The sequence below is a fragment of the Procambarus clarkii genome, chromosome 39, assembly GCF_040958095.1.
Source record: "Procambarus clarkii isolate CNS0578487 chromosome 39, FALCON_Pclarkii_2.0, whole genome shotgun sequence".
NCBI classification, from domain to species: domain Eukaryota; kingdom Metazoa; phylum Arthropoda; class Malacostraca; order Decapoda; family Cambaridae; genus Procambarus; species Procambarus clarkii.
Window position 1 is genome coordinate 9012270 of NC_091188.1, and position 26848 is coordinate 9039117.

The window sequence follows — 26848 nt, forward strand, 5'->3', positions numbered from 1 at the left end:
CTGAAAAGTGTAGTAAGTTTATAGATTTAATATGGTGTATGTTTTATCTCGCTTTAAAGTTTAATAGCATGCATTTTTTCTGCCTTTTCTTGATAATTACTTTTCGGCCTTTCTTTACCATTCTTTGTTCCTCTAAGTATTCTTGTATCTTACTGTCTTTCACACTGTCGTCTTGCTCAACAAATGCCAAGAATAGATCATATCACGATCATATTAGATATCAATAGATCATGTTAAGCTGTGTCTGTATGTGTCATCGCGTGTCAATATGTATCATCATGTGCGTAAGTCTTACAGAAAGAATCTATTACTGTCTCATCCCTTTCACTTTATAATGTTGATGTTTAAAATATTGCAAAGTCTTGAATTTTAGATAAATATATTCTAGCCAAACAAACATTTCTACTTCCATTTTGCAATCTTCGCAAAAAAATGGCAACTTCATTTCTTTTTATTTTCTTTTAACCAAAAACATAAAAACCCGCTCGCTACCCAGTTGCTGGGTGCTACTCCCCCTATGAGGGAATACGAGCGTACCACAAACCTCACCCCCCCCCCTTTTCCTCCAAAGGTCGAGGCAACTAAAGAGCAAACTTCAATATTACTATGCCTAGTATAGCGCATATAAGTACTATATTAGACTTCAGATAACGTGCATTGGGAATAGGATGGTTAGGTTAGTTTTATTAGCAACATAAATACAAAACCTTCTCCGGTTTGTCGAAATTCAATAATGGCAAATTTTTAACTTACTGAACTTGTATGATCCAGATCTTGCACGAAAACTACTAGGTAAAGAGTGGCTGGTAAAATACTCAGAATAGAATCCAGATAATGTGTGCAGCAGGTTAAGGGGATAGACTAAAATAGTCAGCAAGGATAACCCTTTGCTGTGTCAGAGTCTGCTGGCGCAGAACTGATGACATCACGAACAATGTTCCTGCAAGCGTTCTTCCTTATGTGTGAATCTCTTATATTTGAGCGTAAACAACCCGTCCTCTTAAATACTAGATCCCATTTTGACGTATAATCCCATTTCCTAAGGCCAAAAAACTGATGTACTAAAAATCATATCGGCTCACAAAATTGACGAAGTCCCGTTTTCTGTTCGGGGTTCCTCGGTTAGGTTAGGTTTAGGTTCGAACAATTTAGTAATGTTGGGAATGGTCGAGAGGACGGGCTGGTTATACAGGGCTGTCGAACTTGGTACTTTCGTACCAAATTCGGAACATGTTTTGCTATTTGGTACTTTTCATACAAAGCGTTGATAAATTTTTTAATGTATCTATTTTGATAAAAAAAATCAAGATATAAAATTACAAATATTCGAATGCAACAAAAAGAATCATGATTTATTTAATTTTCCCAATTATCATTCATAAGTTTAATTGAAGTGGTACTTCAGTGATTGTATGACTGTCGGTAATGACCACGTCTGACTGGTGAGGCGTTGACGTAGACACCGGTGAGGGCAGTCAGTCTCACAGCTAGCAACTACGTTGTCACCAGTCATATAGCTACGCCACCTGCTAGGCTGTCACCAGTCACACGACTACGCCACCTGCTAGGCTGTCACCAGTCACGGGCGCGCGGTGTTCAGAGCTGTTGGTTTATTGCTAGGTGGTGGTTTTTGTAATTAAACCCCATCATAATGAGTCGGAAACGAAGCCAAAACTGCGATAGTGAGAGCGACTCAGGCGGGTCGGTGGCGACTCTTGCGAGCAAAAATAATAGTGAGTGTTAAGTGTAACAAAACATTCCTTGGTGGAGAATTTTGCGAGTGGGTCGTTCGAAGTAATAGGGACCCAGCCTGCAGGATGGGGCATTTTGTAAATACAGTACTGTGAATGTGAAGTACAACGGAGTATTACGCATACAGAAGGCACTAAAAAACGGGAAAACACGTTAAAATGCTAATTTAATACATAAAATTCCAATATTGGCCAACTATTTACAAACAGGAGCATTGGTATAAACAAGTGGATAATGGGGAAGCGGTTATACTTGTAAGCATGAGGTAAGTAATGTATATCTAATTATATTTTACTCTACAATTATAAGTTTCAAATTGTAAAGATGGTACTGGTTGTCAAATTTGGTACTTTTTAGGTAGCAATTTTGGCATAATTATTAAAATACTTTTATCAGCCCAGTCGCATATGTTTGTATTCATATCTAAGGTTAAAATATTAGGTTTTAAAGCAGTTTATTTGGCTAATGTGTGAGCTTGTCATTAGCCAAATAAAACGCCTCTCGTTTTGATAAGAGTCGTTGAAGGTAGAACTACTAAAGCCAGAGTGCAGTGCATTGGGGGGGGGGGTCAGTGCGTGAAACTCTGATTAGGCTTCCGTAGAAGCCTCAAGGACCCTAGAGGATTCAGTGGAATCCCAGATTACATTGCCTTTACTATGGTGTAGTAAAGGGCGTTTGTTTGAGAACCAAGTAAGCGGGTTCGAATCCTTCTCATGGCTTCTATTGATTTTCTCATTGATACATCACGTTAATGTGCTTTCATTGTGCATTAGTCTGTTTTATTTTTCATTAACTCATAGGCTATGCATATTATTGTTAATTATTGTTAAGTTTACTCTTTGTAAGCCAGAAGGAATAGTTAAAACGCGAAACTTTGCAGCGATTGATATTTGTTTGGTGATATGTGGATCGGAGTCGGCCTCCTTACTCCTCTTTAAGATGGATTGACCCCCCATGGCACCTTTCATTAAGTCTATGGATATGAAAAGTTCGGTGCCGAAATCATAGCGATTTATAGTTTTCATAGTACTGCAGAATTCAGATATTGACATGCAAGGTACATATTCAGATGGCAAATTTTGCATTCCGGGGGTCTCCCAACACATAAGTAGCACATCCTTTTGGGGTCGACCCGGGTACCGCTGGGTACCCCCATCTAGTAATTTATAAACGAACTATTTTCGAAACTAAAATAATTAAGGCACAAATACACAGGAGCCTTGATTGAGGGTTCCAGACGCGGTCTAGTCAAATGTTCCACAACATGGTAAAATAATTGCCACCTGGATTGCTACGGCACCCACGAGGGTCCCGAGGCTTCCAATGAAGCCTAACCGAGGTTTCACACACTCTTCCCCCCCCTCCCATGCACTCGGCAACCCGTTCCCGCAAATTTAATAAGTCAATATTGACTTATTAAATATGTGCATAGGTGACATACTTAACATAATAGCTACCCTTAAAAAGATTCATAGAAAACACCGACCTTACCTAACCTACTTAGTATGTTAAGATAAGCATCTTATTGCTTCGTAATTACAATTATTACCTAACCTATAATAGGTATAGGTTAAGTAATAATTGTAATTACGAAAGCAATAAGATGCTTATCTTAAGATACTAACAAGGTTAGGTAAGGTCGGTGTTTTCTATGAATCTTTTTAAGGGTATCTATTATGTTTAGTATATCACCTATGCACGTAGTTAATAAGTCAATATTGACTTTACGAATTTGCGAGAACGGGTTGGCACTCGGACTCTGTCGACCAGTAGTACTACCTCTGACACTCCTCCTTCAATACGCAGAGAAATCGCGTTAACGTGATATAATGTGATTTCTCTGCGTATTGAAGAAGGAACGCAAGAGGTAGTACTACTGGTCGACAGAGCCGTGTGCATGAGAGAAATTGTGAGAAACCTCCGTTAGGCTTCATTGAAAGCCTCGGGACCCTCGTGAGTGCAGTAGCAATCCAGGTTGCAATTATTTTACCATGTCGTGGCACATTTGACTAGAGCACGTACTGGGAAACACTCAGCGCACAGGTTCGAACCCTCATTAAGGCTCCTGTGGATTTGTTCTTTGATATATCACGTTTGTGATTCCTCTGTGTACTAAACTAATTGTTAAATTAATTACTTAGTGTCCATAAACTCTGAAGGATATCAAAACAAAGTGAACTTCTCCTCGAATAATAATTTATTTACATTAAAATAAACATTAGCAAAAGATGTTCGTTAAAATTTTATTATGAAAAAACATAGAATAGTTTAGCTTTAAGTCGGGATTATACATGCAGGATTATACACCAAAGTGAAATCTGAGATGATCACTCGTGCGGGGTTATACATGTAGGCGAATCCTCTTACTGGTTTATACTCCCTAGTGAAGGTTCATGTGGGATTATATATGGAGATGAACGCTCATGCAAAGCCACATTCGGGTTCCTACATACGCGAGAACTCATGCAGGTTTATACATGCGGGTGAAACTTTACTGTGGCTACACATGCTGCGAGTTTTCAAGCGCCGGGCTTATAAATGCGGGAGCAGGCAGTCTCATGCAGGATTATATTTGCGGGTAAAGACTCACGTGGGAGATTATGTATGCAGATAAAGCTCTATGCTTGTTTATACATGTTGGTGTACTTATGAAGCGGTATCTCCTATTCATATGGTTTCACCGCCTTCCGCTTGGTCCTGAGCAGTAGCAGGAGGTAGCCTATGAAGCGGAACCCGATGATCAGAGCGAACAGGAGACCAATGTCCAGCCCCAAGTTGTCCTGAAGGTTTAGGGAAAGATTAACACCCACTCTTCTGTGAATGACTTCAGCACTGTCAAAGTGGCTCGTAATTATTAAACGCTAATCATATACATGCTCCTTTAATTAATGAAGGTGCGTTAAATTAATGTGTCACCATATTTAAGTGATAGTTGGCCATAGAATAAAAGAGTAAATGATTGATTGTTGTTACGAATTAATTTGACTGATACTGATTGTAGACCTTTTCAGAGAGAATAAACTCTTCTTCCTTGCTTGCCTCTTTAATCTAGACTAACCTACATATTAAAGGGGCTGTATACGGAAACCCATCCGGCCTCTCTCCCAGTCAGCTGTCATTGGATATTTCCCAACCCATCCATCAAAATTATTGTATTTACAGCAGCTATATTTTCGACCGTACAAAAATATTGTTACAGCCAATAAAGTCCACATTCTGAACTGTTAATTTTGTAGAGGGCACGAAAACCTACATTTTTTAGGCGCAGAATAAAATATATATGTACTAACTAAACTAGGCCTAATATAGCGTATATTAGATCCAGGATTATTTATCTAGGCTTTGGACAGGTTAGGTTAAGTTCATTAGTTATTTAACATTTTTTAAAGTGACATTTGGGTTAATCCAATTGCACGAAACGGGAACTTTAATTTAGACCTAACAACAATTTTTTTTTATGTTTGACCAAATAGTTGTTATAGGTACTATTATCATTGGAGGATGGGCTGATATTTCCATATGAAATCCTACTTACAAATAGTTTTACAATACATTTTAGTTCTTGCCAATGTTTCCTCTTACCATACAGTGTCTTCACTAACCATGCAGTGTGCCCTGTTACTATACAGTATACCCACTAAAAATACAATGTAGCCACTAACCATACAATGTGGCCACTAGCCATACAACGATGTCCTCTTACCTTACAATGTGTCCACTAACTATGCCTTGTGATAAATAACAATACAGTGTGTCCTTTTACCAAACAATATACCCACACCATACCAAACCCACCAACCATACACTGTGTCCTCTTACAATCCAATGTGCTCACTAACCATACAATGCGCCCTCTTATCATACAATGTGTCCTCTTCCCATACATTGTGTTCACTAACCATATAATGTGTCCACTAACAATACAGTGTGTCCACTAACCATACAGTATGCACACTAACCATACAATGTGCCCACTAACCATACAATGTGCCCACTAACGAGACACTGTATCCTCTTACCATACAATGTATCCTCTTTCCATTGTGTCCTCTTATTATACAATGTTTCCTCTTACAAATACATCTGGACAAATACAACACCTAAGATTCATTAGTAAAAACAAAAACAAAAGAATCCAATGCTTTTGCATTTCATAAAGTATTACTTTACCTTTTTTCCATATAATCATATTTCCCTATTTTTCCTTATTATATCCCTGACATAATTAGTTTAGTGAGGGATTGAATGTTAGTTTAGTGTTGGAAGGGATTTAATATTTATTTAGTGAGAGAAAGAATTTAATATTCATTCAATGAGAGAAAGTTCAATCAATGTCAGGTCTGACTGAATATTCAATTGATGACGTGTTAAATATTAATTGTGAGAATAAATTTTACATTCATGTGTCAGAGATTTGAATACGATTTCACTAGCGTCTTGGGTTGAGAGTATTCTAACAATCAAAGCTTATACTTGCTAAACTCTTTCAGCGCGTCTCCTGTAAACAGAAAAAATACTAGGCTTCATTTTTGTACTTTGTTGTGACTGCTTGTGAGAATGAGCACAACTTACCTTGTTGTATCCAAGTCTCTCGATGACATCCAGTCCTGTGTGATAACAGAGTGTGTTGTTTTTCTCACACGGTATATTGTCAATATCGGACCACTGATTGATCATCAACGCCTCGTTGCCATAGTTGAACCACGAGATGTACTTGATCCATACGAAGTATACGGGTACCGATCTGTGGAGAAGAGGATAGGATGTACAAGGGTACAATATGTGTAAGTAAGTACCTGGGAGTTGATAGACAGTTGTGGGGTTGCATGCTGGGGAAGAGCAGTAGTTGTCCCAGAGGAAAAGCATATTTGTCAAATAACAAACTGTTATACAATAGTTAACATGTTAAGAACACAGTTTGGATATATTCATTCTTGCTTTGCAAATTTCTAATCTCTTCGTTTGTATGATTAAAATTAAAATATTTTGCAATAACATTTATTGTTTAAAACACACGTGTTTTTAATCCTAAAAACATGAATTTGTGCATAATAATTTTGGCGATGGACTCTGATCCAAAATACACTAGTTTTATGTATAAAACTGAGTAACAGTAAAATAATAAATATAGCCTCATCGCTGGTGAAGAATCCAAACGATTGTTTGTTTCCATAAATTTATTAAATCCATAATATTAATTGAGTGTTGTGCTAAGGCCTATCAATAACTTGAAGGTTATTAAGGCCACAACAATAGCTTACTGACCAACAAGCAAGTATACATTAGCCCTGAACAATGTCCAGGAAAAGTAAACTCTCAGTATATATATCCCTTGAGAAGCTGAGTAGACCTCGCAGTGTATATATTCCTTCCATTAATTGGAACTAATCCTAAATAACTGATGTATGCCAACCAAGTGCTGAAATGTAATAAAATCGTGTTGTATTGAGAAAACTAAGAATCTATTCTAAATATTATCCTAAGACTGGATGAGTTAGATTCATTTATATATAATAAGAGATGTGACAAGCAAGAAGCTCTAATACAAATGTATGGTGGACTACCCACAGCTCTCTGGGACTTGGCCTCAGAGAACACTCACAGAAAGGGATGTATTAAATACAAAATCTCTGCTCTGATGTATCCATTGAATTTCTCAGCCCGACCTCCTAAAATGAAAGTACTTACTGGTATTTGTCGACCCCTATTAAGTAGTAGTGAACCACCAGAAAGTTAAATTTTGTACTGTTGAATTTGGACAAACCGGAAACTTTTTTATTAAGCTCCAATACTACACATTGGTACTCTCGACCAATTAGCTACAAGAAGTACTAGCATTCCAGGAGGACGGATTGCAGTTTGTTGATTCCCGGGCAGGATGGAGACGTTTGGGCACGTTTCCTTACACCTGAAGCTCCTGTTCATCTTGCAATAAATAGATACCTGGATTATGGGTAACTGTTGTGGGTTGTACCCTGAGGAAGGTCATTAGATGCCCTAGGGACCTCGATAAGCCTAACAGGCCTCCATCCCCCCCCCCCCTTTAACTGTAGTGAGTAATATACGGTACTTCTAGGAATTATTTTTTACTTTTCAGTGTGTTATTTGCACATCATTGAGTCGCTTGTTCGGTTGTTTTTAGTATTTTCTCTTTTACTTCCCCTCCCAACCCTTTTTCCCTGTTGTCGGGACAGGAAGCCTGTACATATGCTTCCCGCGGTCCCCTAGGGCACCTACTGACCAGGATGATACAACCAACTATAATTACCCAACTCCTGGTTACACATTTACTGACAGGTGAACAGAGTCATCAGGCGAAAGGGTACGAGGCCAACCGTTTCTGTCCTAGCCGGGGGATTGATCGCGAGTCCCTCGGTTGTGAACCCAAGACCTAGACCACTGTGCTACAGTACTCCTCTTGTACCGCTAATATGCTCTACTTACTCAGCATTGAGGAAGAATCCACCAAAGAGCATGAGAGGAATCAGGAGAGGAGCGGAGATGGCCAGGGCCATTGGGACGCTCGTGGCCAGACACGACACCATGTACCCTGTCACAGGAAGAGAGAAGGTCAGGTCACTGTCGGGAGAACACGGCAAGAATTGAAATAAGTTTATTGAGGTAAAATACACACAAAGGGATGAGGTAGCTAACACGGCAAGCCAGCATGTCTACATAAACTTGGAAGGGATACGAGGACATTGATGATGACCAGACCACACACTAGAAGGTGAAGGGACGACGACGTTTCAGTCCGTCCTGGACTATTCTTAAGTCGATTGTGACAAGTCGACAGGTGACAATCGACTTGAGAATGGTCCAGAACGAACCGAAACGTCGTCGTCCCTTCACCTTCTAGTGTGTGGTCTGGTCAACATACTTTAGCCACGTTATTGTGACTCTTCGCCTGCATACGAGGACACCTTACAGGCGGGGGGGGGGAAGGGGTAGAAATAGCCTAAGCTACTCTATCCTTTTGAGATGTATTTCTTCCTTGTCTCAATAAACATACTTGAACTTGAACCTTACAGGCTACTCATGCCCCTGCTACTCTCTTAGGTTAATCTTCATCAATCAATCTATGAGGACAAGGAGCGCAACCACTTGAACCATCGGGGATCGAGCGCCGACCCTGCTAGAAGGGAGGCCGCCGCTCTATCCACCCGTCCAAGTCAAGGAGCCAGGAAAGAGATAAACATTCATTCGTGGTTATGATTAGCATTAGTTCTTTTTTTTTACTAATATATTTAACGTCTGGTACATTGACAGTTATCCGTTGTCGAGAGATGGTAAATGGTCTCTCATTATAAGAAAATTTGTTACCAGTCTTGGAAATCTCTATGGTAAATCAAGGTTCATATAAAAAATTGTAATGTTAGTACAGCGTTAAGTTGTATTATATAACATTAATAATTGTGTAACTAGCGTCAAAAGATTATTTGCTTAGCTAAACGAACTAGAGGGTTCAGTTCCTGACTCAATTATGTGCCTCTGTAAACCTTAACACCACCACCCACGGGATGGGTATGGGGTGCATAATAAAGAATTTCAATTGAATTCATACTTTAACCAGCACTAAAATATCAGGAGAGTGTTGCACCATACGAGGTGTGAGTTATGAGGGCATCTCTCCCACTGGATGTAGAGCAAACAGCAGTCGACATTCCACTAACATACTGGAGTATGGTACTAAAAACTACTTGAGATTCTCCAGTAATAAAAATATTGGCATGCTTGAGCCCAGCAACACCACTAAGATCCCCCTAGTCTTCATATTATTCCCATTCAGTGCATATTATATAAACATAATAAGGTTTCCTTTGCTCTAGTAACCTGAATCATACTTATTTTTTGTTTTGTGTTTGCCTTGTTAATCCATGTTTCTATTACATTAACATTTATAGCAAACATAATATACATACTGTCTGTGGTGAAAGGCATGAACCACTTCAGTATACGAAGGTGGGATAAGATGACACTATTACTACACTGACCAACCCTAAACATGCCACCAGTTGCTTCCGCGTCAGCGAGTAGAGAACTGTGAGGAGAGTATGGGACCTGCTGGTCCCGTCTTACCCCTTCTCTACCACGCCTGACCCCCACCCCCTTCCCCCTCCCACTACCTGAGTACGAAGGGTAATGTCTACTATAACTTCCGAAGGAGGCAGCAGTCAATCGACCGATTAGGATACTTTAGTCTAGTTATATGAATATATTTATATTTCTGCTTTCCACAGTAAGGCAGTGTAAGCACACCCATAGCCTCGAGATGAACAGCTGACGCTGCGTCATTGTCAGGTGTGTGTTAACTGAGGGAGATCGCCAGGCCAGTCTTCCCTTACGTTTTTTTTCACAATAATCTTTCACGAGAGAAGGCTAGTCTCTCCTAGCACCACGCTAGTCTCCCACATTATTGCTAGCATCCCCCCTACACCACTAACCTTCCCCCTTCACTAAGCCACACACACCCCCTTCCCCCCACCCCTACACCACCATATCGCTCTAGAGAACTCACCGAAAGAAATAGCAGAGTTGGCCACCAGCATGAGGATGGCCATGCAAATGAAGAAGTTTTGGGCGGGAGGCTCGAGTCCGATCATGTAGTAGGTGATGGCGGTGAAGACGGCGGGCTGGAGGAGAGCAATGGGCAGCTCGGCCAGGTTCTTGCACAGGTAGTAGACGTCTGTGCGGTACATGCCGTTGAAATGCTCGCGCAGGAACACGGGCAGCTCTGCGCAGAACGCCTGGAGGGGTGCAAGGAGTTCCATGGGAGAAAAGATGAAGGTGAAACATGAAAGTTAGTTCATTTGGTTGTCATGGCAAGGAGTGTTGTCTGAGGTGACTGTTGGTTCCCTTACCTGTCGTTTTAGTATATCATAATGACTGATGAATGCTGATGTGCCAGCTTCGCATGTCTCGGTATGTTTAGAATAAATGTTAACTCGGTTCGTTAATGTAAAAGATGTTTGAAATGGATCATTTTATTTGAATTATTAGTGTAAAGGCTGCGTTATATGTTAATTGACTACAATAGGCAGGGTTATAGTGTGACTGACGTTTTAAGTGTTTGCATTGAGAGAAATCCAAAGAATGGATTTCTGCTAATAAAACTATTGAAACTACTGAGAACATACATTTAAATAAGATAAAAAGCCAGAAAAACACGGTTTTCATACATAAAAACTCGCTAATTCTAAGAATGTTTGTGTTCTGGCCTTCATGGCACGGGATAAAACAATGAAAAAAGATAACGCATCTACATTTGTTATTTGTATTTAGTTACTCCCACAAAACATTAAATTTGTTCTTGCAATAATACAAGAAATATATCGAGTGGTGTATACTGCATCTCTGTGTATATACACAGAGAGTACTTTAGTCCTGGACATTGTCCAGGGCTACATTGTAAACCCAGGACTACATTGTAAGTTTACATTGTAAACTCTCGGGTTGGTCAGTGAACACGTGTCGAGGCCAAAATAAATCTCTAGAGGTTAACAGGCCTTAAACCAAGCCCAACGCCAAAGCATATATGAAACAATAGTGTTATACAACGGGAACGAACTCGCGTCCCAGGGATTCGCCAGGCACTCACGTTAACTACGCCGAAGGTGTTAGTGAAGCTCATTTGCGTCAGCAGGAGGAAGATGGCGCCGTTGATGTTAGTGACGCCGTCCTGGGTGACCTCTTGGTTCAGGTAGATGATGCCGATCAGTACGGAGAGTAACTGACGGAGGACACGCCGGTGGGAGGGTTGAGAGGTAGCCAGCCATCAGCAGCCACAGGAGCCCGGGGCAGTGAGTGGCGAAAATGGTCCAAGAAAGAGGGAGGTTTGTGTTAAGGTTCAGTAAGGTGAACCTCAGATCTGTCTCTCTCTCTCTCTCTCTCTCTCTCTCTCTCTCTCTCTCTCTCTCTCTCTCTCTCTCTGTCTCTGTCTCTGTCTCTGTCTCTGTCTCTGTCTCTGTCTCTCTCTCTCTCTCTCTCTCTCTCTCTCTCTCTCTCTCTCTCTCTCTCTCTCTCTCTCTCTCTCTCTCTCTCTCACTCACTGACATATAGTGTGGGAGTGATGGGGTGAGTGTTGTTGCCGTCTCTCTCTCTCTCTCATGTAGTTATGGGAGTGTTGCTGTTGTGGGAGCAGGTAGTTTACACAGTATGGCCGGGTACCCGGGACTGCTCAAGAACACATAGATTTGCCTATTACGGCCAAAGTATGAGATGTAGATTTTATTGTTTAATTTTGGCGTCATGAGCACCTAACGTTTCACAATATGACAACATAAAAAATAACGATAACAATACAGAAATGAGAAAATCGGTTGAAGACATGAGACGAATTCGAACCCATACCCTGGGGTGCTTCTAGACAAACCCTCTAACCACTAAATCATGACATGGTCAAAAGCAATGCATCTTGGGATTCAACTCAGTCCTGTAGGGCTCCAGGAGTCCATGGGGGGGAGGGGCATTGTGTGAAATCCTGGTTAGGCTTCAGTGTAAGCCTCAAGAACCCTACAGGATTGAGTTGAATCCCAGGTTGCAATGTTTTTGTGACCATGTCGTGGTGTAGTGGTCTAGAGCGTTTGCCTGGGAGTTCCTAGCACATAGGTTCGAATCCTCCTCACGGTTCCTACTGCTTTTCTCATTGATACATCGCGTTAATGGGATTTCTTGGTGCAACACTATTAATAAGTCACAGTCGAGTCAATGATTTTCCAAAATTTCTCATGAGGGGTAAGTTTGATAGTGTCATGTGGCATATATATATATAATATATATATATATATATATAAATATATATATATATAAATATATATATATATATATATATATATATATATATATATATATATATATATATATATATATATATATATAATGTCGTACCTAGTAGCCAGAACGCACTTCTCAGCCTACTATGCATGGCCCGATTTGCCTAATAAGCCAAGTTTTCCTGAAATAATATATTTTCTCTAATTTTTTTCTTATGAAATGATAAAGCTACCCATTTCATTATGTATGATGTCAATTTTTTTGTTGGAGTTAAAATTAACATAGATATATGACCGAACCTAACCAACCCTACCTAACCTAACCTAACCTATCTTTATAGGTTAGGTTAGATTAGGTAGCCGAAAAAGTTAGGTTAGGTTAGGTAGTCGAAAAAACATTAATTCACGAAAACTTGGCTTATTAGGCAAATCGGGCCTTGCATAGTAGGCTGAGAAGTGCGTTCTGGCTACTAGGTACGACATTATATATATATATATATATATATATATATATATATATATATATATATATATATATATATATACATATATATATATATATATATATATATATATATATATATATATATATATATATATAATATAATATAATATAATATATATAATTATGGACAACTGGAGGTTGAGCGGTATGAGTGACAATTCTCATCATGTGTAGCGATATATGTTGAGGATGAGATACTCATGTGAGAACTTACAATGGTCTGTATGGCCTTGATCCTGAGGACCATGGGCTCCCGGTAGTTGGCCAGCGCCGACCTTACGAGGACGGCAGCGAACTGTTCCGCCCACCCCGCCTTGTACAGCGACTTGCCCACCTGTCACCACCACCCGGGAGAGATTGAAGGTGATCAGTCAGTGTCCACTGTGTGCAAGCAACAGTCTCACTGAGAGAAGGACGGTACGCGCACTACACTTGGTGACGTCCTTATTCTTAGAACTTGTGCGTTTGTTGCACTTATTTTATTTGTTAAAATTAACAACATAAGTTTAATATTGTTTATAGTTGATTATATGTCTTTCATTATTATTCACCCCAGGACTGGCCATTACGGTCCCAAGTTTTATCCCAAATCTATCCCAACTTTAAACTTTATCCCAAAGTTTATCTATCCCAAATAAATAACCAAGCTCTTTGTTACACTAAGCAAACTCTTTGCCACACTAAGCACGCTCTTCACTACACGTAATTTGCGTCTCACCACATTGACCTAGCTCCTCACCACACGAAGATTAGACCCCCTCACCATACAAAGATAGACCCCCTCACCACACAAAGATAGACCCCCCTCACCACACGAAGATAGACCCCCTCACCACACAAAGATGACCTAGCTCCTCACCACACAAAGATAGACCCCTTCACCACACGAAGATAGACCCCCTCACCACACAAAGATGACCTAGCTCCTCACCACACAAAGATAGACCCCGTCACCACACGGCCCCTTCCCCACCGACTTGCCTCACCTTGACGTGGCTGGAGGAAACGGCGGTGCCATTCGAGAGAGAATTCTTATTTTCGGCGACTAGATTAGAGACTTGGAGTCCGGCGCTACTGTTGACGAAGGCGTCGCAGGTGCTCTGTACGAACTTGCGGCACTCGGCTTCGTTGTCGGGCTCGATGGCCAGCACCGAGATGAAGAAATCCGCCGGATTGTAGGTCTTGGGACAGTGCCTTCCTAGCCTAGGTGGAGCAACCACGATTTAGTGACTAAACTATAAGCCAATAACTTCCTGTTATTAGCTTAGAGTTTTGTTTTACATGATGTTTCGCTCTTTAATTTCTCAGTCATAAATGATTTCAGACTGAAATGTGAAAATCAAAAGTGACTAATTATAATAATAGTTGTGTCGGGGGACAGGCAGCCAGTATATATATATATATATATATATATATATATATATATATATATATATATATATATATATATATATATATATATATATATATATATATATATATATATATATAATATATATAATATACATGTTAGGCTCATATGGAGGTCCTCCCCAAAGGCCAAACTACTGACTTTCCCCAGAATCCAGCTCCACAGCAAGTTGGCTACCGCCAGGTTACCTATTTACTGCTAGGTGAACAGTGGCATTAGGTGTTAGGAAACGCGAGCAACTATTTCTGTCCCGGCCGGGATTCGAACAAGGGTTCGAATTCTCAATTGTGAGTCGAGATATACCGGAAAGAGGACAGTAGAGGAGAGGAACCCATGGTACTCGACTTACCCAGAAAAGAAGTGGAGTGCCTCTGAGGTGGAGCCCAGGAAGGCCACTCGTCCCTCCCCCATCAGGAGCACGCGGTCAAACAGCGCAAACACCTGCAAATACCAGTTACGTAAAACACAAATAGAGAGGGGACGCTGCCCCCCAGGGGACGCTGCCCCCAGGGGACGCTGCCCCCCAGGGGACGCTGCTCCCAGGGAACGCTGCCCCCAGGGGACGCTGGCCCCCCAGGGGACGCTGCCCCTAGGGGACAAGCCCGAAATGGCACCGTTACTGGATGTTCTCCAGTGAACTAATCTCCCCCCCCCCCATGGCCCCGTACCATACTTATTCTAGAGCTGCCCTCCCCATAGTATACTGACTGCGGTGCCAAGTGTGGAGCATACTGGCTGACTACACACAGGTGGAGCAGGAGGTGGAGGACTGACCTCCGAGCTAGGCTGGTGGATGGTAGTAATGACAGTCTTGCCCTTGCTCGCCAGCCCTCTCAAGGCCTGGACGACGTTCTGCGCCATGAAGGAGTCGAGGCCGGAGGTGGGCTCGTCCAGGAACATTATCGCCGGGTTCGTTAACACCTGCGGCGAAGGTTAATAATACTAAATAATGAAGCAATAATTAGGAAACAGTTAAAAAATATTTATATTTTCATTATAGTATCACTATTTCCCGGTCCCCGGGGTTCCCCCAGAACCCGATTGTTCTATATTACATCTGCTCATACACACACACACAATGATCTACGCATCATGTATGTGAGGACATGATCACCACATACAAGATTCTCAAAGCAATTGATAGGATAGACAAAGACAGTTTATTTAACACAAGGGGCACACGGAATGCATTAGAAAGTGATGTGGTGGAGGCTGACTCCATACACAGTTTTAAATGTAGACATGATAGAGCCTAGTAGGCTCAGGAACCAGTACACCAGTTGATTGACGGTTGAGAGGCGGGACCAAAGAGCCGAAGCTCAACTCCCGCAAGCACAAATAGGTGAGTACACGCCCCAGTGTACTTCTTAAGTAAAAGAAGCCCGAAACCCGTTTCTGCCCGAAGCGCTGCGCGTACTAGTGGCTGTACAAGATTGTAATTACCATATTATGTATCCTCACAATCCCAATGTACCTTCTTGTATATATATATATATATATATATATATAAATAAATAAATAAATAAATAAATAAATAAATAAAACGTGGTTTCGATCAGTTAAGAGGGTAGGGAGGAGGTCGTGGGTGGGGAGAGGGGGTGAGGGAGGGAGGGAGGGAGGGAGGGGGGGTGGGTGAGGGAGGGAGGGAGGGAGGGAGGGGGGCGGGGACATAAGGGTGTAAGACACTCACCTCACAGGCGAAGGCGAGCCTCTTGGTCTCCCCTCCGGAGATGCCCTTCAGCCGCCCCGGCACACCGATCATCGTCTTGGCGCACTTCACCAGACTCAGCTGCCAACACCAGAGGCATCATTAATCATGGAGAATAATAAAACTCTCATCCAAACTTCCCTGGAAATAAACATTCCAGTCACCTGGGTTCTAGAAGACTCGAACCGTGGACCCCCGGGCATGTGAGGCCGAAGCTCGATCGACCGAGCTATTGAGTAATGTTAATAAGGAAAGTTTCCGGCAGCAGCTGCTGCTGCCTAGCTGGAATTTTCGACTTTTCCCTGACTACTACTGAAGCTCAGAGGAATTATAGTGATCCACTACTCAGTAGCTCGGAGATTAGAGCTTTGTTCCGAGACGTGCAGGCATGGAGAACTATAGCATATACAGAACTATACCCAAGCAATCAACACGTGGTCTCGTCCACATTATAGATAGAAAGCACATGTGTCACAGCACACACACGGGCACGTCAACACAGCACCGACACACGGACACGTCAACACAGCACCGACACACGGACACGTCAACACAGCACCGACACACGGACACGTCAACACAGCACCGACACACGGACACGTCAACACAGCACCGACACGGGCACGTCAACACAGCACACACACGGGCACGTCAACACAGCACCGACACACGGACACGTCAACACAGCACCGACACGGGCACGTCAACACAGCACACACACGGGCACGTCAACACAGCACCGACACACGGACACGTCAACACAGCACCGACACGGGCACGTCAAAACAGCACACACACGGGCACGTCAACACAGCACCGACACACGGACACGTCAACACAGCACCGACACACGGACACGTCAACACAGCACCGACACACGGACACGTCAACACAGCACCGACACACGGACACGTCAACACAGCACCGACACACGGACACGTCAACACAGCACCGACACACGGACACGTCAACACAGCACCGACACACGGACACGTCAACACAGCACCGACACACGGACACGTCAACACAGCACACACACGGGCACGTCAACACAGCACCGACACACGGACACGTCAACACAGCACCGACACACGGACACGTCAACACAGCACCGACACGGGCACGTCAACACAGCACACACACGGGCACGTCAACACAGCACCGACACACGGACACGTCAACACAGCACCGACACACGGACACGTCAACACAGCACCGACACGGGCACGTCAACACAGCACACACACGGGCACGTCAACACAGCACCGACACACGGACACGTCAACACAGCACCGACACGGGCACGTCAACACAGCACCGACACACGGACACGTCAACACAGCACCGACACGGGCACGTCAAAACAGCACACACACGGGCACGTCAACACAGCACCGACACACGGACACGTCAACACAGCACCGACACACGGACACGTCAACACAGCACCGACACGGGCACGTCAACACAGCACCGACACGGGCACGTCAACACAGCACCGACACACGGACACGTCAACACAGCACCGACACACGGACACGTCAACACAGCACCGACACACGGACACGTCAACACAGCACCGACACACGGACACGTCAACACAGCACCGACACGGGCACGTCAACACAGCACCGACACACGGACACGTCAACACAGCACCGACACACGGACACGTCAACACAGCACCGACACACGGACACGTCAACACAGCACCGACACACGGACACGTCAACACAGCACACACACGGGCACGTCAACACAGCACCGACACGGGCACGTCAACACAACACAACACACGGGCACGTCAACATGCTGTGATAACCATGATAAGATGGCCACCATACCGGCCCATGTGTTGATAAGACGCGTTGTTTTATCTTGGGAATCCACAGTCACCTTAAGGGTCTTAGCTTAATATAGTTATTATGTCGCTGACATCTTTATTGTGATGTTCTGACACATTCTTCATGACGTCCTCACACATGACATAACCCTGTCTCACCTGTCATGACCCCCTGACTCACCTGTCATGACCCCTTGACTCACCTGTCATGACCCCTTGACTCACCTGTCATGACCCTTGACTCACCTGTCATGACCCCTTGACTCACCTGTCATGACCCCTTGACTCACCTGTCATGACCCCTGACTCACTTGTCATGACCTTTGACTCACATGTCATGATCCCTTGACTCACCTGTCATGACCTCCTTGACTCACCTGTCATGATCCCTTGACTCACCTGTCATGACCCCTGACTCACTTGTCATGACCTCCTTGACTCACCTGTCATGACCCCTGACTCACTTGTCATGACCCCTGACTTACTTGTCATGACCCCCCTGACTCACCTGTCATGACCCCCCTGACTCACCTGTCATGACCCCCTTACTCACCTGTCATGACCCCCTGACTCACCTGTCATGACCCCCCTGACTCACCTGTCATGACCCCCCTTGACTCACCTGTCATGACCCCCTTGACTCACCTGTCATGACCCCTGACTCACCTGTCATGACCCCTGACTCACCCGTCATGACCCCTGACTCACCTCCTGCATGACCTCCTCGACTCTCAACACTCTCTGCGCCTGGGGGATGGAGCGGTCCATCCTCAGCTGTGCCTGGGGGGGGGAGAAGAAGAAGAAGGCGTCACCGTGGTCTCGTGCACGCCTTTGGTTGCAAGGATAACATGGTGTTGCACATGCAAAGTAGCCAAGTTAATCCGTGCTGAAGCCAAAGACGTTTAAAACAAAACTCCGCAACTATACTGATGTTGGTAGGTGGAGGGGGCAGCCCGTGGGGGAAGGGCAGGGGGTAGGTGAAGGGGAAGGAGGAAGAGGTGGGAAGGGGTGGGAGAGGTGAGGGAGAGGGAGGGGGGGGGGGGGGAACACCCACCTGGAAGAGGAGCTGCTCCCTGACGGTGAAGGTGCCGATAAAGAGGTCCTCCTGCTGCACGTACGCTGACCTCCTCGTCAGCACCTCCGGTGACACGCGCTGACCGTTCACGTACAGCGACCCTGCACGGGAGAAACCGCACGGTACAGCGGCAGATCACTATGGTGCACGGTACAGTGTTTACATGACTGAGGTACATGGGTACAGCGGTGACCTAAGATTCATTTTGCAGTAGAAATATGACCAGGGTACAGGGAACAATGGGAACATGACCAGGATGCAGGGAACAATGGGAACATTGTTCCCTGTATCATAGCGCTACCTGTCGACGTAGATCTAACCTGCCGTATAGACCACACCAGTACTGCCACTTCCCCAGCTAAGATACCAGTGGGGCTGAGTGTGTGATGGTTCTCTGTGTACTGCCCACTACAGCCCCCCCAATGCCCACCCGTGACCTTGAGGGCGCGAGGTCTCGCCTGTGACCTGCAGGCCGCGAGGTCTCACCTGGTAGAGAGGAGTAGACTCACCTGTGACCTTGAGGGCCTGGTCGCTCCTGAAGGTGAGGACGCTGAGGAGAGTGGTCTTGCCGGCCCCTGAGGCGCCCATGATGGCCAGCAGCTCCCCAGGACGACAGATCCCTGCCACTGTAAGGTAGACGGGGTAGTGTTACACCTCTACACTCACACCACACCTACACCACACTTTACTACACTTCACTACACCACATTACACTACACTTCACTACACCACATTACACTACACTTCACTACACCACATTACACTACACTACACCACACCGTCTCTACTCACCATCTTTAAGAATGTGTTTCTCCTGGGTGACCTTCTTCTTGCCGAAGCCCTTGGAGGTGGAGGCGAAGACATTGACCTTCTCCCAGGAGTAGGTGAGTCGCTCCTCCCCCGCCACCCACGACTTCTCCACCGGAATGACCACCTCGCCATTCTGTGGGGGGGGGGGGGACACTAGAGTAGTCAAGGGTCACGTCTTGAGGTCACCAAGACGTCATACCAAGAAGATATCGATTGATTGATGAAGATTAAGCCACCCAAAAGGCGGCACGGGCATGAATAGCCCGTAAGTGGTGGCCCTTTTGAGCCATTACCAGTATCAAGAGCTGATACTGGAGATCTGTGGAGGTGCGACTGCACCCTGTGGGACGGGAGATGTCTCCCGTGAAGAAGATATCCAAGCCATTACGACTATATAGCACTTGGAAGGGGGTCAGGATAAAGATTTGGGATGGGTAGGGAGGAAAGGAATGGTTCCAAATCACTTGGACGGTCGGAGATTGAACGTCGACCTTCATGAAGCTAGACCGTCGCTCTACCGTCCAGCCCAAGTGGTTGGACCGGATATACGGATAGTTTTGTTTGTCACCCGGGCTAAGTAACATTTTTTGACGAAGGACTTACCGAACTAATTTAAATTTATTCAATAATTGCTATTTGAGATTTTTTTCGCAGGGAAATTCCCGCGCGAGCCCTAAGCCTCTGCCTGGCGCACTAAGTGCATTTAAGAGGAAAATCGACTCGAATCTACGATTTAGATGAAGGAATGTGAAAAATTCAGTTATATAAAATTTTAAATTTTCTCTGGGTTAAGATATGACCCAGAGTTTTGAAGTGGCTTTGTGATATATTTATACTAGGAGGGGGCGGGGGACCCGGCGGTGCCCGGGATCGTCTGTCCCTCCCCCCACTCCCCCAACCTCTTGTTATCTTAGTAGTCACGTGGGGGAGACATTTTCCTCGTTGTAAGATAATAAATAATGCGTCTGTTTTCTTCTCGTTGTTACTGATCCCTCAGCCTGCCTGGTGCGTGTGTTACGACATAAAGTTATACACTATCTTGTAACACACGTAAGTCCCCTGTGTTGCAATTCCAGAAGATGTTGCCTATCCAAAATCAGAGTCACAAACTGTATTCGTAACAAGTTATACAACTCATCAACACAATGGCTGGACTAAACAGGTGTAAGGGAGTCTAAAACAAACTTATATTTTTTTCGATAAAGTGAGTAACATTTAGCTTACAGTTTGAAAGGTGATATATGTATTGGGAAAAAGAAATTATTGTTTACCATAAGAGCTGTAAGACAGATATTGGCGCAATGTAAAGCTCAGTATTAGAAAACAATTTGAAGGTTAAGTAAAATAAAGTGATCATATCGTGAGGTTATACACATCTACCAGCCCATCGTCTAACCCGTTCTCGCACTTTCTTACAGTCAATACTGACTTATTAAATACGTGCATATGTGACATACTAAACATACTAGTTTACCTTGAAAAGCTTCATAGAAAACACTGACCTTACCTAACCTTCTTAGTATGTTAAGATAAGCATCTTATTGCTTCGTAATTACAATTATTACTTAACCTATACCGTTGAACGGGTTGCATCGTCGTGTTTTGGTAGTACTTATAGTAACGATGAGGGCCATAGTTTATATATATTGACGTACAACAAAATTAGAAAGTCGAAATCTGAACCATTGGGTTGGACAAACCGGAAAACTATTATTTTTGCTTTGACAAATTAAACTAACCTAACCTTCCTAGGCCTATTGCATGATATCTGAAGCCTAATATAGTACATATGTGTGCTATACCAGGCCTAGGAATATTTGTTTGTTTTTTTAGCTTCATACGTACGAATTGTGACTATTGATGATAGTCACAATAGGTACTATCTAAACAGGAGGATGGGTTGTGGCACCCTCAGTTCTCTACCTCAACAGACAGAGACTCTCCCGGATCAAAATCACTCCTAACACCCAACACATGTAACATAGATCGAACTTCAAAGATACTCAAAATGTCTACCATTAAGCCATCTAGTTTATATGTCTGATGGAGAGACACTATGTCTAGACAATAAAGGCATTGTTAAACTTCAGTTATCCATAATGTGCCATAAGCACTACCTGATCAACCAAGCTGTGATTCATACGTCAGGCTGCGAGCAGCCGCGTCCAACAGTCTGGTTGACCAGTCCAGCAACCAGGCCTGGTCAAGGACCGGGCCGCGGGGACGTTGAGCCCCGAAATCATCGCAAAGTAACCCCTAAGGTAACGTCAGGTAACTCTAAGTTCCCTTTGCAGTCAGCAAATTTATTTAATGTTTTAATTAATTAATTTTGTTCTACCGCAGATGCTAACGAGCATATCTACACGTTGGTCTGTCCTCTGTGGACCAGGTTAGAGGTCTGTTACACTACCTCCTAGAAAGCGCAACATCCAAAAGTTCCGTTCAACGTATTATGAAAGTGGATTTAACGTTGATTCAACGTCAAAAACCAATGCCACTATTGGATAACACGCCCGCTGGGATGCAGTGTTGAGGGTTCCTAACTACTCAACCACCTTGAGGTTACCTTGATAAGTATAATCAAGGTAATCAATCACCACAGGTAATTGGCATGCTTTTGTCCAATGCCAACCAGCGGGCCACAAGGCGCGTACTGTGTTTTGGGTATTCACATTCCAAAATAAAGCATGAATACTGATAGTGGAGATCAGGTGATGAAAGCTCGAGGCCTTCGCCAAGCTGTCTTTCATATGACAGCCTTATCAGCGGGACAAGGTTAGCGCAGTAGCATGACGCAACGCTGGCGCGGCGCCGTCCTGACACAAGCCGCTCTGCGTCTTCTTGCGTCCTGCCTGGCTCGGAGGGGCCTACGAGGTGGACACGGTCGCCGATGGTCGTATACAGGGTCATAAATTGTCGTGTACATGTGTTATGTAACAGCTGGTGTACGATACGACACAATAGTCGCAGCCAACTACTGTGAGACAGCAGAGAAGATTACAACCAGCAACAGGAGGATTACAGCCAGCAACTGTGAGGCAACAGGAGGATTACAGCCACCAGCTGTGGTGGCAACAGGATGGGTTATAGCCAACAACTTGGAGGCAACAAGGGAATTAAAGCCTACAACTGTGTGGCAACAGAGGAATTAAAGCCTATAACTGTGAGGCAACAGGGGAATTAAAGCCTACAACTGTGAGGCAACAGAGGAATTAAAGCCTACAACAGTGAGGCAACAGGAAGATTACAACCAGCAACTGTGAAGCAACAATTAAGAGGGTACATCCATATCATGATAACATCTTATCAATTATTGCATCACATGTGCAAGGTTAAATTACTTTATCATTAAGAGAATTTGAATAATTATACCATTGATACTTTAAATAATTATACCATTGATACTTTAAATAATTATACCATTGATAGATACATCAATGGTATTTAAGCGCATTAAATAAGAGCGGAATGAATGAGTTAATTACAGCAGTGATACAACCGTCTGGTGTGTATAGGCAGGAATCTTGTTCATTTAATTGAAAACTGCTTAGAAAACCGAACCTTCCAAGTTGTCGTGAACAGTTAGTCTTCCCAGGAACTTATCCTAGAGGCGAGTGTGTTGGGCGCTCACGTGCCCTAGAAGCGAGAATACCCCAAGGTAATGGGCAAAGACCATGCCCAGCTGGGGGGTATATCGTAGTGGCGAATCAGATCTATACTGGATTACAGTATTCACCGCCAATTTGGGTTGGGAAAAAAATCACAACAACGCCGCACATTTGGTAAGAAGCAAACTCAATTAACTTCACTCAATACCGTACATGCACTCAATACCGTACATGCACTCAATACCGTGCATGCACTCAATACCGTACAAGCACTCAATACCGTACATTACAAACTCGCCGACACAGATGTGGCCGGTCTGTTGATACTCTTAAATGATTCATAAAATGCATAAGCCTCATATAGCTTCTTCGCAAGTTCCTTTCTCAAGAATAAACAAGAGCTGGGATAAGTGATAACCAGATGAATGTTCCCTTTGTATAAACATAGCAAGGGAGGGGAAAGTGCCAAACCATTACGACTAAATAGCACTGGTAAACATACCAAGTTTGACCCTCTTAACGCCTAGCATGCGCAAAATTATAATTCATAATTGTTACATTAACGCTCCATAATGTAACATTGTGGAGCGTATTTTGGCAACAGGCTTCAACGATCAAATATCAAATCTTGAAGTTTATTGAATTCAATAGTGTTCAATCAAATACAGAATTCCCGCATCGCTACACAACGGTAGTTAACATATAGACGATACAGACGACTATCTGTAGACGAATCACGTCTACAGATAGACGAAGTTAGCAATTTTGTAAAGATGGACAGACTGGTTGAATAACTGTGTGTATTAGTGGATGGATGATGTACCTCAGTCGAGTGACTGATGCATTCCTGTGTGTCTGACACAGAAAACGCACTCACCTCCTTCTGGTAGCCAAAGTTGTCAAGTCCGGCCGACATGTTCACTGTTTACAATCACTGCTGGGTCGTGGTGCCTGTGTGTTGCTCGTAGCCTCTTGATGGTGGTTGTGGTGATGGTGGTTGTAGTGGTGGTGGTTATAGTGATGATGGTGGTGGTAGCGATAGAGACAATCCCCGCGCTTTACTAAAGAGTAGACTTATTCTTTCACCAAAGCACCGTCCAGCAAGCACACTTCACTTGCGTATATCTTCGCTCTTGTTTATAATTGTATGGATACGCATAAGGTTTTCAAAAACTATTATAAATGTCTAATTAATAAACATTTTAAAGAAATAATATATAAATATGTAAAAATATCAATTTATATTTTAGTAAAAAATATTAATTATTAGTCATCACAGTCGAATTCTGGGCGAGTATCGTCACAAGTCCAGTTACTTTTGTACCATCAAAAACAGTCACAATAGTACCAACACGAGCACCGTCACTATAGTATAAACAAGAGCACCGTCACTATAGTATAAACAAGAGCACCGTCACTAGACCCACAAAGGAATGCCACACCACGCGCGCGTGTGCATGTTCGTGTGCACTCAGCTACGCGTGTGTGTGTGAAGGGGAGGCGGAGCTGCACGCTAATACCTGACACAGGAGCACGGGGCCAGATAGTGCCAGATGCGCACGCTGGCCCCCCTCGCTGCCACTCTTTCCACACTTTTCTACTTTACGAGCAGCTCCTGCACTTTCGGGAGTTCGCGTCACCACCCTGATCTATGGACTCGCACTCAGTCACTCCTTCCCCTGAGTGTATTTGAGATTTAGGTTCATTAACATGATAAAAAATGCGTATGCAACATATGCCAAGTAATCATGACGAACCATTTCGCTTGTCGTAGAATGCGACCTTATCAAAAGGGTAACTGGGGGAACTCTTCAGTTATTGGTAACATTTCTCTCTAGAACACACGAACTAATGAACACAAAATCGTAAATACACTTTCTTGCTTTTCGGCATCGAGAAATAGTTTTGTGAATTTATAAAACAAGTTATTAAGGCGTTATTTACATGCAACGTAGAGGCTTATGAAACACTGTTGATTATGAGGAAAGCCGATAATGCCTCGCCCTGAACACTGCTCTGTGTTGCCAGATAAGGGACTTTGGCCCGACTAACCAGCCCGTCCTCCTAAGGTTTCAAAACGTCAAGAAAACGGTTCTTACACTCCATACCGTGCATTACTATACCGTAAGAGCTACTATAGGTTCTGTAAGTGTCCTCTCCTAACCTAACAGACTAAGCCAGAGGCCCCCAAAAACAGAAAATGGGACAGAACGTCACTTTCGCCAGCCGCTTCCATTTTCTAGTACGGCAATTTTTGGGATTATGTAACGCCTTCGATCGAAAAGTTACGTTTTCTGTAAGAGGACGGTGTAAGACTAACACCGCTGAACGATCACAGCATGTTCCTGCTGCGGTTACTGTGATATCGATACGCAAGGATTAAAGAACAGTCCTTGCTTCGACAAGAAGCAAAGTACAATGCCTTAAGCCAAATTGATGCTTTAGTCAGAGAGCGCTCCCTTTCCCAGATTATTTACACTGATGGATCCTTGCATCAGTCCTATGGTGCAGCTGGAAGTGCAGTTGTTGTGACAGGGAGAGATGGTTCCATCTCCCATGAGTGTGGAGCGCGTCTAAGTAACTGGGCCTCCACTCTTCAAACAGAATTGGTTGCCATAATCCTTGCACTAGAGCGCGTATATGAATCCAAAGTTGACACGCTAATTGTAAGTGACTCCTTGTCATCCTTGACTGCCCTCAGCTCCCCAAGGCATAACTGTGACGTGCTTATTTCTGAAGCTAGACACAGATATAGTGAAATAATCAATGATGGAGTCAGAGTTTGTCTCCTGTGGATTCCTTCCCATATTGGTCTCCGAATGCATGACAGAACTGATGAGCTAGCCAAGACTTTTGCTCGTAAAGAGGGAATTGATTACCAACTTGGACTGCCTTTGAGCAGCCTGAGGGCAGCAATACCCCAGGAACATCAACTAAATTTCGGAGACTTGAGGCAAAGTGAAATTCACACCAGTTACTCCATCTATCATCATTCTATTATGCATGAAGAACCGCACGTCTATGGGTCATCCAATAATGTTAGCAGACTTCTAGATGTTACCACTGCTAGGCTTAGGCTCGGCTACAAGTACCTCTGGGAGTTTGTAACATCTGCTGATGTAGATTTGACTAAATGTAAACTCTGTCAGCAGAACTATTCGCATACTTTGCGTCATTATATAATGGAATGTGAAAAAATTGCGGAATTTAGAGATAACACCATTAATAGTGTCCAAGAAATGTTTAAGTACTTCATTCATAATGATGTGCTGCCCGAAATTTTAGCGAAGTATCCAAAATTTGCTTACTGTAGGTAATGCATGCACATGACTGTAAAGCTGCCGCCCAGTTGGGTGGGTGTGCA

At 43.7% G+C, this 26848-nt stretch overlaps 1 protein-coding gene across 2 annotated transcripts; it reads right to left on the minus strand.

The window, feature by feature from the left end:
* Positions 1-3936: 3936 nt before the first annotated feature.
* On the minus strand, positions 3937-25007 carry LOC123760277 (protein white). 2 transcript variants are annotated; one of them, XM_045745802.2, is made up of 16 exons: positions 24912-25007; positions 24362-24657; positions 19859-20009; positions 19576-19692; positions 19046-19167; positions 18700-18771; positions 16131-16229; positions 15215-15361; positions 14790-14881; positions 14016-14232; positions 13244-13363; positions 11351-11482; positions 10271-10499; positions 8197-8302; positions 6325-6496; positions 3937-4532 (listed from the first exon to the last, which is right to left on the minus strand). In XM_045745802.2, the coding sequence occupies exons 2-16, from the start codon at positions 24398-24400 to the stop codon at positions 4416-4418; spliced, it is 1932 nt and encodes a 643-aa protein (XP_045601758.1). In that variant the 5' UTR covers positions 24401-24657; positions 24912-25007; the 3' UTR covers positions 3937-4415. The 2 variants fall into 2 exon arrangements, with proteins under 2 accessions (XP_045601758.1, XP_069194457.1); XM_069338356.1 differs by lacking the exon at positions 19859-20009 and having other exon boundaries at positions 24362-24985.
* Between the last annotated feature and the right edge of the window lie 1841 nt (positions 25008-26848).

What these genes read in the sequence shown, in the direction of transcription:
- LOC123760277 (XM_045745802.2), bottom strand. Translation starts at nt 24,400, where the DNA reads ATGTCGGCCGGACTTGACAACTTTGGCTACCAGAAGGAG. An exon ending in TCCACCAGCCTAGCTCGGAG is followed by an intron (nt 14,882 to 15,214) that starts GTCAGTCCTCCA and finishes TGGTATTTGCAG; the next exon opens with GTGTTTGCGCTGTTTGACCG. An exon ending in CAACTCTGCTATTTCTTTCG is followed by an intron (nt 8,303 to 10,270) that starts GTGAGTTCTCTA and finishes TTCCTGTGACAG; the next exon opens with GGTACATGGTGTCGTGTCTG.